The 13,249-nt window shown below is 47.5% G+C and overlaps 1 protein-coding gene across 1 annotated transcript in view; it reads right to left on the reverse strand.

The window, feature by feature from the left end:
- Positions 1 to 4,589, reverse strand: part of Tnfaip8l3 (TNF alpha induced protein 8 like 3) — a 34,058-nt gene extending 29,469 nt beyond the window's left edge. The window contains exon 1 of the mRNA XM_016004717.3: positions 4,312 to 4,589. Coding sequence (XP_015860203.3) covers positions 4,312 to 4,390 — 79 coding nt within the window. The 5' untranslated portion in view covers positions 4,391 to 4,589. The remainder of the gene's footprint in view (positions 1 to 4,311) is intronic.
- Between the last annotated feature and the right edge of the window lie 8,660 nt (positions 4,590 to 13,249).

Genomic DNA, 13,249 nt, shown 5'->3' on the forward strand with positions numbered 1-13,249 from the left:
ACACTGTAAACAAAGCCTAAGACAACACAGTCAACAGTACTACTGTATAAGGAAGGCTTCTGCCACTGGCCCGGCCTTCAGTGTAAAGCTCCCGGGAAGACCCTCCAGATGCTCAGATGTCTATTAAAACTTCATCCACAGAAACTGAGGATATGCAGAAATACAAGACAAGTTCCTGACCATCAAAGAGCTACAGCTCATTGTGTGGGCAGGACAGAAACCAGTGCAGGCTTCAAAAACAGGAACAAGAAAAGGAACTTGACAAACAGCCAAATGGTGCAGCATGCCTAGGCCATCCCTGCCATCAGCGGGCCGGTTCACTCATCATTAATCTGTCGGCAAAGTAGTTAACAGCCTCCACCATTAACCCAACACTGGGAACCAGCAGACCCCCCTAACACTCACAAACAAATGCACCTGCAGAGTTTCCTTTAGATCCAAAGAAAAGATCCTTCAAACAAAACGTAAGTGCCTGAAGGAACATGGTTCTGGAGAACACTGGCGGGGTCCAGAGTCAGTCCCCAGCATTTCTCTGCCTCAACCCGCCCGCTCTCAGGCCAGGCCAGCACTGCCTCCCTTCCGGCTCCTTCCACTGCTCTGCTGCCATCTGTAACTACCTTCTGCTGCTGCCCCTCAGGGCCATTTGCAGCCCCCTCTGTGTCCTGCATCCCCGCCACCGCCCTCTCCAGTGCTGGGTTCATCCTCTGAAAGCAGAGTCTCAGTGATCCCTGCATTTCTTCATCTCCGCAAGAAGTGATGTCTGGAGACAGCTTTCTGTTGGCCATGCCTCTGTCCAACAATCATGGGACACCCCTTCCCAAGTCTTCAAGACTTTCTAGTTAGCCTGCCCTAGACTGACTTTGTTTTATTTCCTGAGAACTCCCAGGATTCCAGCTGCTCCCTGTTGACCTGTTCCTCTACTCAAACTATGTTGCTCCTGGAGTGTCTGTCTCCTCCTGACAATTTACTGCATCTACCTATTGCTCATTACATGGACCGAGCTGAGGAGCCAGCGAAACGGGAAAGGCACTTGGGGCCTGCCATTGTCCCAGTTCATTTTTTTCTAGAAGCAACCATCCCCCACACAGACTCCATCACATGGAAATGATTTTCTGCAGCACCTCCTCAGGTACAATCAGCCTGACTCTCCTGGACCAGGGAGTCGGGGCTTCAAGAAGCCCTTTGCCTTTAGCTGAGTAGACAAACTCTCTGGGTTTTCCAAGCCAGAAAGGAAAAGACTGATATCACTAATGCTACTCCCCTGCTGCTTCTAGGAACGATTCTTGTTCCCTTTAGAATTAATACATCAAACCTAGGATTTCTGAGCGATGGGTGATAGATTTGCCCACCGGAAGACTGCCAAGTTGAGTCTCGGGAGCAAATCCAGTGTTCCATAATCTCTGTTGCTTTCCTAATCACAGAAGGAACCACAAAATGACAGAAAAGCAGGAGGGATGCAGACAGCAGGCTGACATAGAATCACCCTGTGCCTCCTGGAGGGTGGTTTCTACAAATATCACCCTCAAACCTCTTCTCCCCAACCCTCCCGAGCCCAGGGTGTCTGTTACTCAATGAGTCTATGCCGAATAAAATGGGAGGAGCTTTTGAAGAGTCTCTCTTAAAGCTGTAAAAGGCAAGAAGTCTACAGAAACTGCCTTGCTCCTTGCTGAGAGGTGACCACCACAGTCAAGTTCAAGAGGGACCTGAATACCTCCTGTATCTCCTGCCACCTGAGCAGTGGTGAGCTAATCAGTGGAATCATGACAATTATATTGAATATATATATTGAATACACACACACAGACATATACAAATATGTATAATTATATATATATATCTTGCAATTTTTCCTCTACAAGGCACTAGGATCAATTATTTAATGGGGTCCTTAGAGATAACCCAGTTAGGTAAAGTGACAGCTGCCATTTACTGAAATGGCCAAGAACACTTTCCAGGTGTTATTTGCTAAGGTGGGAAGAGAAGTACCTCTCCCCGAGGGTGACACGAAGGTCTTTCTCATTCTGGAGTTTATTTTCTTGACCTTATCAAGGACATCTTACGTGCAGAGTGGCAGTCCTTAGAGCTCAACTTCCTACAAAGCAGGCATGTGTGTGTGCACAGGCGCTCACTCTGCCGTCCTCCCCAGTCCCAGGCTCCCACCTGGAGGAGATCCACTTTCTCCTTAGGACCAGGGTCAGCCTCCATGGCTGAGTGTCTGCCACTGAAGTTGTTCCTGACTCTGCAAAAACACTGTCCCTTTGACAGGATGCAAGCAAAGCGAGATGGAGAAACAACACTAATTCTGGAGCTCTGACACAAAGGGGAACACTTTCAGACTGAAAAGAATGAGTGAGACTAAATGCCATTTAGCATAATGGCTCATGACATTAAAATAAATGTTCAAGTCGTGAGATTCGAGCACACAAGGAAAGAAGTGACTGCAGGAAACGGTAAGGTGCAAACAAATGGTGACAGCTTGTGGGAGCTGGCTGTCCTGCTGTTCAAGGCGCATCTGACCCGAGTGATGATGATGCGCGCTGCTACCGTGCAGTGGCCTTCTCCCACAGACTGTCAGTCACTGGGACAGAGCTCAGAACTGCAGCAGGTCGGGGTGGTGGGGCATACCAGCATGGACACGTACGCTTTCTCTCCCTTTTCCATTGACTACCAAGAGCCCTGGAGTCTCCCCTGCCCCCTCCTCCTTTTTAGGAATTTCCCTGGCCCCCCCCCCGTCCCCTATCTTCCACCCACAGAATAAGTTGGTGGACCGTGGTGGACCGTGGCAAAGTTACGGAGATTGCTGAAGTGCCCGTGACAACACGTCTGGCGTCCATCTCCTCCAAGCTCTGGAAATATACTTAGATACTCACAGATACCTATTAAATACTCCTATTGGATTACATGATTAGAGAAGATCCAAAAGCCACCTGTGAAGCAAAATCTTGGAGCCTTAAAGTCACAGAAACACACATGCACGCAAAAGGATGGCGTGCAGGAACGAAATCCACACATACTACACCAAGCAGGAGGCCCTCACACAGCTACTGGAATCCTCACGCACCTCCCTTTCTGCGTACCTTGCCCCATGAAACCTACGCACTCTAAGTTGTGGACCACAGCCACCCTCTTAGGAGTAAGCACAGCTCAGAAAGGTAAGTTCCAGGGCCCATGGCGAGGACTCTGAACAAGCCCTTTAATAAACCTCGACCTCTGCAAAATGGAGATTAAAAATTTAAAAACAAATGAAAACAACCCCCCCAGCCCCCAGCTAGAGGTCATCCTACCCTGATTCCTAAACATGTGTTTCCTACACCCACGCCTGATCTAACAGGCCTTCCACCAGTCGGTCCCCACTCTTGGCACTCCAACATGCCTTGGAAAGTGTCAAGATTGTGCATAGGTTTGTGCGAGGAGGCTCCCAGCACGCAGTCACAGTCTGCGGGGCAAGCAAACTTTCAGGGCTGTCCTAGGTGCACAGAACTATGCTTGCAGATAGAAAGTGAGAGATCCGGAGCCTGGACCCTGGGTGAGGGCCGGGAGGGGCGGAGCTGGCTGGTGGAGGTAGGCTAAGCCTGGTGGAAAATAGACCCACGGTCGTGGGCAGCTTCCTCCTGTTGCTCAGTACTGGGGAAAGGCGGAGGAGGACATTCATTTCTTTCCTAATAAGCAGCCACCTATCCTATCGCTTCCACAACTATTGATTATGAATAGCCCGTGGCGCCTCTTAAAGGGGAAGGCCAGCTCTGCGTATCAGGGACCCCTCGTCCAGGGCCCTCCTCCGCCAGCCACGCCGCCCGCCGCCGCAGGGATGGGCTAACACTTCTGCACCGACTTGCCCAGCAGTCTCAAGAACCGCAGACACAAGCCGAGCCAAGAGTCCTGAGTTCTACCCACGGGTCTTTTCTTCCCACCGACTCTGAAGCATGCATGACCACACAGCCCCCAGGATGGAGGACCCGGCAACACACGGAAAGTTACTTCAAAAGGGTTGCGCCGGTTTCCGCAGAAAACTACTCCGATTTCTCGAGCCCTCCCCCACCCCACCCGGCAGTGCGCTTCAAGGCCGCCTCTGAAGACCCCGCTACAGTGCGATCCATGGGCAAATGTCCCTCCCGTCCCTCCGACGCACCTAAGTGCAGTGGGGTAGGAGGATGCCCCAAAGCCAGTTCCCAGTTTCTCGGTCTGGAAGAGCTCAGGCTGCGAGGGGGACCGGCCTCCTGCCCCGCAGTTCCGAGAAATACTCTCTATTTCCTACGCTGGCCTCCCCTCCTCTCCAACCCCAGCCCTCCCGGCAGGGTTGCCCCTCGCTACCTGCAGCAGTCACAGGCTCGCCCTCGCTCTGCTCTCCAGAATCTGAATCCATACTGTGGGCTTCCGCCCGCCCGCGCATCCACCACCGCCCGCCTGCGGGGCGCTGGGGCCGGCGTCCCGGCTCCGGTGGCCGCGCAGCACTCTCGGTATGGGCTGCAAAGAGTCTGGAGCCGGGACGGTGCCGAGTGGGCAGTGTGTGGCCAGACACTAGGGCCAGGGGGCGGCTCCGCAGAGGCCAAGCCTGCTCCTGTGGCCCGCCCGCCGCCCGCCCGTGCTTGCACGCGAGGGTAGTGGGGCGGGGGGGGGGGAGCAGGAGGGGGACGGGAATGGGTAGGACGTGAGGGAGGGGGAGGAGGAGTGTCCAGTGCCCCACGGCTCCTGGCTGGGATTAAGTAGCCTGGGTTCTTCTACACTCAGAGCCCTGGAATGGGAGCTTGGCGAGGTGGTGCGGGTCCTGGAAGTCAGAAGTCCCTTTCTTTGGGTGTGGCAAAGTTTGCAAGATTCTTCAGTGAAAAATCACTTCTGACCATTAAAAAAGGAGTTATTGTTAGGGTTTAGGGTTGTGAGGCTGCAGGCGTTTTAGTGCAACTTCACCCCTTAGACACTTGAGTGAAATCTCCGTGTGTCGGTTTTCCTCGCGTGGAAAAGTGGGCGAATGGTCTTGCAGGAATATTTTGGGATATATAATGCCGGTTCACTGGTAAGGAAGCAAGCAGCGGGCCTTACGCCTAGTGAGGGAGTAAACAACTAGTCAGGTAGAGATAACTCCTGCAGTTCCCAGTTCTTGCTCTTCTCGGCGTGGGCGTGGCCTGTCGAGCTGGTTCTGAGAGCTGGGTGAGGGCCCAGCCTGAGTTGGCCTGGAAGGCTGGACCCACCCTGCCAATCATGCTCCAGCGCCAATTTTTGCCTCCAGCTCAAGAGGCATGAATTGATTTTTAAATTTTTTTTTTCCTGGGGAGGCGGCTGGGGGTAAGAACGCTTGGTGTTCAAACTTGGGGAACTGAATTAAAACGCCCTGCGTGGCCTCCTGTGTGTAACCCCAAGAAGAGCAGCCACAGGAGGATGGGACTCGCTGGCTGTCAGCCTAGCTCTAGGTTCAATTAGAGATCCTATCTGAAGGGAGTGAGGAGAAAGAGAATGATGGACACCTGGTGTCCTCCTCTGGCCTGGGAGCTGAGGAAGAACCTTTTCTTGCTGATGGGATTAAATGCAAAGTACTAAACTTTTTCAACATCTCCTTTCATTTTCTTTTTTTAAAAAGTTAATTTATTATCTAATCAAGAGATCAAGCCATGGAGGAGAAGCACTGAGCAGGAAAGCCGTTGTTAATTTCTGAGCACGTGCGGGCTTTCATTGTATTCCTTTATTATAGGCTTGAAAATTCACATAACCTCAAGCCTGTTTTTCTTGAGTCTAAACTGCCTACAGCGATCGCCAACTATTGACCCGAGAGAAAAGAAACCAGGAAGAGAACACCCACTTAGAGGTGCGGATTCCCAGTGTGTCCTCCAAGCACTCATTTCTTCCGAACTAAGACCCAGGGATGAATTTAGGTCGAACCATTTGAAATTGCATTTTGGAGATGGGAAGCACAGTTGGAATTTGGCTCTTGTATGGATTCAACCTATAGTCAAGCCCATTTTACAAATGCAGAATCTGCGTCTCCGCTCCAGTAAGAACACGAGAGAGGAATCTAATCAAGGCTGTGTGGAGTGGACAGCTGCTACTTTCTGTCGTGGTCCAGTGGTACAGGCGAGCTTTGGCGTCTCGTCTAGCTGGGAACTAGCTCATTTAGGGAGAGGTAGACCTCACAGAACATCATTACAGCTCTACTTTATGTTCTAGGGGAAAGTTTTCTGGAAGACTAGACTCATTAGCCTCAGTGATGAAAGTTGGATTTGATGAAATTCTGGGGAAAAAAAAAAAGCCCCTATATAAGAAGTATACTCTTGGGCAAATGCCCCAGCCTCCCTCAGTCTCCTGTATCGGCCTCTTCTTCACAGTCCCCTGTGAAGGAGTAAAAGTGGTGGGTGTGGAAGCAACTGCCCAATGCTGGTACAGTGTTAATGCTTCCTAAGGGGAAGAACATAAATTCTTTGGTCTGATGGGTCTCATGTAGAAAAAAAGCATAAACAAAACCCTATTTTAAAATGAAAATCAAAAGGGAATGGAAAATTGAGTCCAAGTGAATGCTCAGAAAAGAAACTGGCTGCGTCATTTTTAAAAGTTTGCTGTGCCAGATCTGACAGCTCACACCCATAATCCCAGCACTGGGAGGCTGAGACAGGACTGCTGGCCACAAGTTCAAGGCCAGCCTGGGCTGCATAGTGAGTTACAGGACAGACTGTCCTGAAGGGTGAGACCCTGCCTCAAAAAAAAAATGAGTAAAGAATTTTTACAAGTTTGCTCTAGCCACTTCACAGAAGAAAAGTGTAATGATGACTTAACACAGCGGAGAGCATTGGGCTGAAGGCATTTGGAATGGGGAGCCTGTGGCTTAGGGGTAGACTGCTTGCTGAGCATGTCTCAGATTCTGAGTTCAGTCCCCAGCACCACAGATTTCTCTCTGTCTCTGTCTCTGTCTGCCTGTCTCTCTCTCTCACATACACAAACACACAGCATCTCTAAAGGCCAAGTCTAAATTCAACAACAGGAATACAAGTTCTTCTCTGTGCCGTATACTTTGTTTCCTTATACTTGGTAGGTCTGTTTTTGTTTTTATTTATTTGTTTGGATATCTTTCGTGAACTGGTGCCTTATGAGAGTTATGCGGATACAATCGATGTCTAAGAGCAAAATTTTAACAGGAACTTTCTCGTGCTGAGAGCAGCAGGAAAGTCCCGGGGACATGTATTCCCGACACTTATCTGCCCGCCTGTCCCCGGACTTTCTCGGAATACCAGCTTGTATGAACTCAGAGATAAGTGCTTGTGGGTACAGAGAAGGAAGAGCTATCAGAGTACCCTGAAAAGTGCAGGAGGTAAATCTTTACATAGTAATCCCCATTCAGTTAGCCATTCCCAGCCCCCTATTTCTGCGGAATGAGACAGATGTAGAATGAAATATTGTATGTAATTAAACAACGGAAGCTAGAGATCCAGACTAAATAATGTCTTCACTCTAGTCTCCTATGATGTGCAGTGTGTTGTCATGGGACAGACAAAGGGAACTGATTGCTGGCATTCTGGTGTAAAGAGAAATGTTAATAGAACACACATTATTTGTGTCCCCAGATGGAAAAGCCATGCCAGAGAAACCCTTAAAATAATATCTCATGACCATCACCCCATGAAGACAGTGAAATCCAAGGTGCGATTTTTCTCTTTACAAACCCATCCTGGCATTTTTTTTTCCTTACCAAAAAAATAAAAGTCTTTGGGAACTGAAGGGGAACTAGATTTCAGTAGTGCCTTTGTGTATTTTTAGAAGAATGGCATCACTCTGCAGACTTGAATCTAGAGTCGGAGCATTACAAACCACCTCCCTCCGTGTTTCCACTTCATCTTTGGCTCCCGACAGCTCTTAAGACAGGGGAATGTCTAACTCCCATTGGTCATTTCTTAACATCGGCAAACAGAATTGTTCATTTTGTTTTTTTTAATAGAAACTGCCTATCTGCGGGAAAATATCTATCTATCTGTAAGGTGTCATGAAATAGAAAGTAAAGTAGATCCATTTCTGCTAAGGCAATAAATACTACTCCTTTAAGCTGAGCCAGGGCTGTGACTCATCGGCCTGTCTCCTCTTGTGGGATGGAAAGGGAGTGTCTGCAAACCTCTTGACAGCAGAAGGGAGGGAGACTTCAAGGAAGGTGGTTCCTAACGCTCCGACTCCAGATTCAAGTGCGCTGTTCTCTGGACTGAGGTGGCCTTGACCCAGAAGACGAGGACTTGTCCCAGACAGCCTCATTATTAACAACTTTTCGCAAGGTAGGCAGAAGGCAGCTTCTGCTAGAACCATCATGACTCATAGGAGCTGCTGCTTGAAGGTAGCTTTGTGTTCATCTAACGGGACAAGGGGCTGGAAGACAGCCTTGCAAGAGGAGAGGGCCTTTTCACGTTTCTTCCTTTCCAGCAAAAATAGGCTTTTATAACTCCACCCCTTCTTTCAAATGCAGTGCACGGTGACTATAGAAACCAGGAAAATACAAATAAGGGAAAAGGAGGAAAAATTTAAACATCCTTAATAATTCCACTAGTTGTAGTCACTGCTAATGGACTGTGATGGTTGATCAAATGGACACACACAAGAAAACGGAGCCTCAGTTGGAGATTTGCATCCATCAGATTGGCCTGTGGACATGTCTGTGGAGGATTTTCTTGATTGCTAATTGATGCAGGAAGAGCAAGCTTACTGTACCATCCCTAGGCAAGGGGCAGGGGCTGTATAAGAACGGTGGTTGGGCTTGAGCCTGGGAGGCATCCAGTAAGCAGGGTTCCTCCATGGTTCCTGCTGCAAGCTCCTAGCCCACCGGAGTTCCTGCCGTGACCATGCGATGAAGTAGGCCCCTTTTCCTCTCAAGCTGCTTTTTGTCATGGTGCTTCCTACAGTGGCAGAAAGCAAACTGGAGTGTGTATCTTTTGAGAATTTCCCCCTGTTGTCTGGACAGCATTCCGGTTTTGTAGGCTTGTTTGTTTGTTTTCTTTCTTTCTTTTTTTAAGCTGGCAGAAGACTGACGGGCGGGGTGGGGGGTGAGGCAAGAAAATGAGTATCAAGTGCATTCTTCCCAGCCCTCGATCCCTGAACCTTGACTTTCTGATGGCAGCTGTGTCTCCTCTGTGACCTCCATCTTTTATCAGGTGATCCCGGCAGCTTGGTCGCTGTCACAGCATCTCCTGTCTTATGGACCTCCAGCATAGAGTGGCAATAGTTGCTGCTGCAACTAATGTCCAGATCGTCTCACAAGCCCCCGTGTGACTTCTCTGCTCTCCCATTACCTGTGCAACCGAGTCCCCAAATTACTTCACCTTCTTTGAAAATGTATGAAATGCTTTCCTAATTTGACTGACTTCATTAGGACCGAGTCATAAGAATAATGGTTCCGGGATACTCATGGGCAGAGATATTGTGGGAGGCTGGAGCTCCAGATCTTTAGGATTCCTTTGGATTCACACTTCAAATACTACGGCAGATGTGGGAAATCCTCCTATAGCCAAGAATATCACATCTATTTTCATTAAGACATTATCCGGGGCTGGAGAGATGGCTTAGTAGTTAAGGGCATGGACTGCTCTTGCAGAGCACCTGAATTTGGTCCCCAGCATTGATACCCATTGAAGCACAGGAGAAATTGCATGTCCAAGTTCTGGGAATGGCAGGTGAGATTGGAACCCAGAGCTCCTGAGGTTTTCTTGACCATAAGTCTTCATCTGAAGTTGGCTCCTTCCCCTGGATACGCCTTTAACAACCGTTCTCCATGGTTTATGTTAATCATCCCCCTGATCTATGGAAAGGAAAACTGAATGCCCTAAATTTTCCCATTTTAATTTTATTATAATTATATGACAAACTAGTTCAATAATGCTTACTTGCTAATTATTATACAGAACAAATGTTGCTTGCCAAGTGTTGTGTGGAACCTTTTATTCTCCTCTTCAAAAATTTTATCCTTAGGAAAGCTAAATACGTGTTCCAATCTGGAAGGCTTCATTTATGTAAGTCTCCGATTTCATAATGTCTATGTTGAATAGAGGGGTGGAGAGCAGAAAAAAGGGTGCTCAAGGTCAGTCAGCCTAACCTAGAAAGGAAGAAGCACATCTAACACTAGTGTCCTGCCCAGGGGTAGGTAGGGCTAGAACCCAGGTCGCTGACCTAGTTTTAATATGCACCATCATATTACCATCCTCCTTTGTGGGCCTCCTACCAGCCAGCATTGCTCTCAACTTTCAGCTGGCGTCGCATATTCTTCCTCTAGTGCTGGTCTTTCCCCTCGTTTTACCTCAGCTGCCAGCCTGTTTTCAAAAGCAGGGGTTAACCAAGACCTCTTTCCAGTGCCCTTGTCTCTCTCTCCCTCTCTCCCTTCTCTTTCCTGAGTTTTCAAACTGTCCAGTCTCCTCTTCAGTCTAGCCTACGTTTTCTTTCCCAAATCTTCCCTTGGCATTGTCCCTTCACTGATCCCTCCCTTTTGATTCAAAGCTAGTCTGTCTGGTGGGAGCCATGGATACTTCTACTGGAAGAAGCTGCTAAGCCCTGGGTCTGAACTCTGGTTGCCATGAACACTTGGTCGTTCTGAAAAAGGCCATAAGTTAATATCATAACCTTTTAGCAGGATCTCTGGGACCGTCTCTACTATTGCCTGGCTTCCTGGCTGCTGATGTGAACATCTTTACACCTCAAATATGACTGTAGGTGTGTATTTAGCCTCCTTTAGCCAAAAACATCACATTTATTTTCATTAAGATGTATTATCCAGGACTGGAGAGATGGCTTAGTAGTTAAGGGCATGAACTGCTCTTGCAAGAGCATCTGAATTTGGTTCCCAGCATTCATTATCTGGTGACTCAATCTCCTGTAACTCCAGCTCTAGGGAATCAGATGCCTTCTTCTGGCATGCACAGGCACCTACAGTCACCCCACCCCACCCCCGACACACACACATGCAGTTTTCAAAATATATCATCCATGGAAGTTTTCAGTGCTTCAGCAATTTTCTCTTTTGGCTGTTAGTAACAATCTTAGCTGGGTTTTAGATCTTTGCCAAATTTGTATTATGTAGACATTTACGAGAGGTTGGATTTATTAAAGCTTTTTCAAGATAATGACCTTCTTCAAGTGTGCTAGCCCTCCCCCAGAGCAGAGAGTATTGGCACCATAGTTCCAGTTGGCTTGTGTTCTTCTAGCCTTCTAAATTTTGTTGCTTTCCTCAATGTGGATTTTGTCTCAGGCACATAATTGTTGAGATGTCAGGAACTCAGTTTATCTTCCGCATTCCTGTAATTCATATATTAATTCCTCTTGATAAATCTGGTTAACTACAGTGATCAAATATTAAAGTTCCATTTGGAAAAAAGCATACAGGACATCTGCTTTCTCTGTTCACACAAGTGATGTTTCAGCATTGTTACCAAGAAGGGGAATCGCTGGCAGAGGAAAAGGACAGCTTTGGGAACCCAAGAGCACAGTCTGGCGCGTCTTCCTGTCCTCTTGTGTGAAGGGTATGGTCAGTGTGGTGTGGGCTTATTTCTTCAGCCCTGAGCAATCTGTCTTTCTAAAGTCCTCATTGTGGCCAAAGGCTTTGAGTTCCCAGACTCGTGCTCATAAGGTTTGCTTTCTTAGTTTTATATTGTTCCTACATTGGCAGCCAAAATTCTATCAGATTCTCACACCATTTCTTCCATGAGTCTCTTAATTTTACTTTTTCCTTCCTATATCCAGCTCCTCATAGCTCTTGACCACAACTTTTAAAAGATGGATTCTTGCATGTTACCCTAACTGGACTGGAGTGATTCTCCCATCTCAACCTCTAGCATGACTGGAGCCATAGATTCAAACATTTCCACGCTGTCACATCACCCCTTCACTGGCACTACTCTAACCAACCTTGTTCTGGTCCAGGAACACCACACTAAAGCCTGTCTTTCTTTCTTTCTTTTCTTCCTTCCTTCCTTCCTTCCTTCCTTCCTCCTTTCTTTTTTTCTTTTTCTTTCTTTCTTTCTTTCTTTCTTTCTTTCTTTCTTTCTTTCTTTCTTTCTTTCTTTCTTCTTTCTTTCTTTCCTTCCTTCCCTCCTTTCTTTTCTTCCTTCCTCTCTCTCTCTCTCTCTCTCTCTCTCTCTCTCTCTCTCTCTCTCTCTCTTTTTGTTTTTCGAGACAAGGTTTCTCTGCGTAGCTTTGCGCCTTTCCTGGAACTCACTTTGTAGCCCAGGCTGGCCTCGAACTCACAGAGATGCGCCTGGCTTTGCCTTCCGAGTGCTGGGATTAAAGATGTGCACCACCACCGCCCGGCTTAAAGCCTATGTTTCTTATTCTAACTTTTCATGAACTGGATGTAATTCAACAGCTGATTGTCTTGGATCTCTTCAGGTGCCAGTTCTGAGGACCAAATTGTCTGTGTGATCCTGAGTCAGTTCTGATCACGTTCCCTTCCTCTAGATGATGAGGGAGGAGATATCTTGTTTGTAACCCAGAATGCTTTGTGCCCAGGGTCCTTATACATCCTCTAATCCAAAATTCACCTTCCAGTGTAAGACAGTGATTTATGTTTCACTACTTTCATTTGGGTATCTCTCTTGGAAACTTAGGCCTACCTGTACCTTGATACTCTAGTATCTGGCCATTCCCTATCACCTGAAATAACAGAAAGAAGTCAGTATAAACCTCTGGAGAATTTGCCTAGCATAAGCTACCACTGTGTGTACTTTCACTTTGTTTCAAAAATTAATTTGAGGGCTGGGCAGTGGTGGCGCATGCCTTTAGTCCCAGCACTTGGGAGGCAGAGGCAGATGGATCTTGTGAGTTTGAGGCCAACCTGGGCTGCAGAGTGAGTTCCAGGAAAGGCTCCAAAGCTACACAGAGAAACCCTGTCTCCTAAATAAATAAATAAATAAATAAATAAATAAATAAATAAATAAAATTAGTTTGATTGGCTTTTTTTGGAGTGACTCCCAATGTTTTTAGACTATTCGTTTCTTTGTAAAACTTATTGCAGCTATAGCCAAGACCCAGAGTGAAATCAGGACCAAAGGGTCCCAAGCTACTTGAAAATATCACTGAGAAGTCTCTTCAGCTCTCGTTTACTGTCTAGTTCTCTTTCATTACCCCAAGCTCTGTGAGGTCTGAGAGCAAGAGGGTGTAGTTGGGCACCACAGCTGGGTGCAATAATTCCTTCCCACACACTATCACTCATCTTCCTGCGACCTGGGTGGCTTTCTTCTTACTGAAAAGAAACTCCAGGCCTCTGAAAGTAGAAGGAAAAGAAGATCCCTTAAATAACAGTGGGCAG

The sequence above is a fragment of the Peromyscus maniculatus genome, chromosome 7, assembly GCF_049852395.1.
Source record: "Peromyscus maniculatus bairdii isolate BWxNUB_F1_BW_parent chromosome 7, HU_Pman_BW_mat_3.1, whole genome shotgun sequence".
Taxonomy (NCBI): Eukaryota; Metazoa; Chordata; class Mammalia; order Rodentia; family Cricetidae; genus Peromyscus; species Peromyscus maniculatus.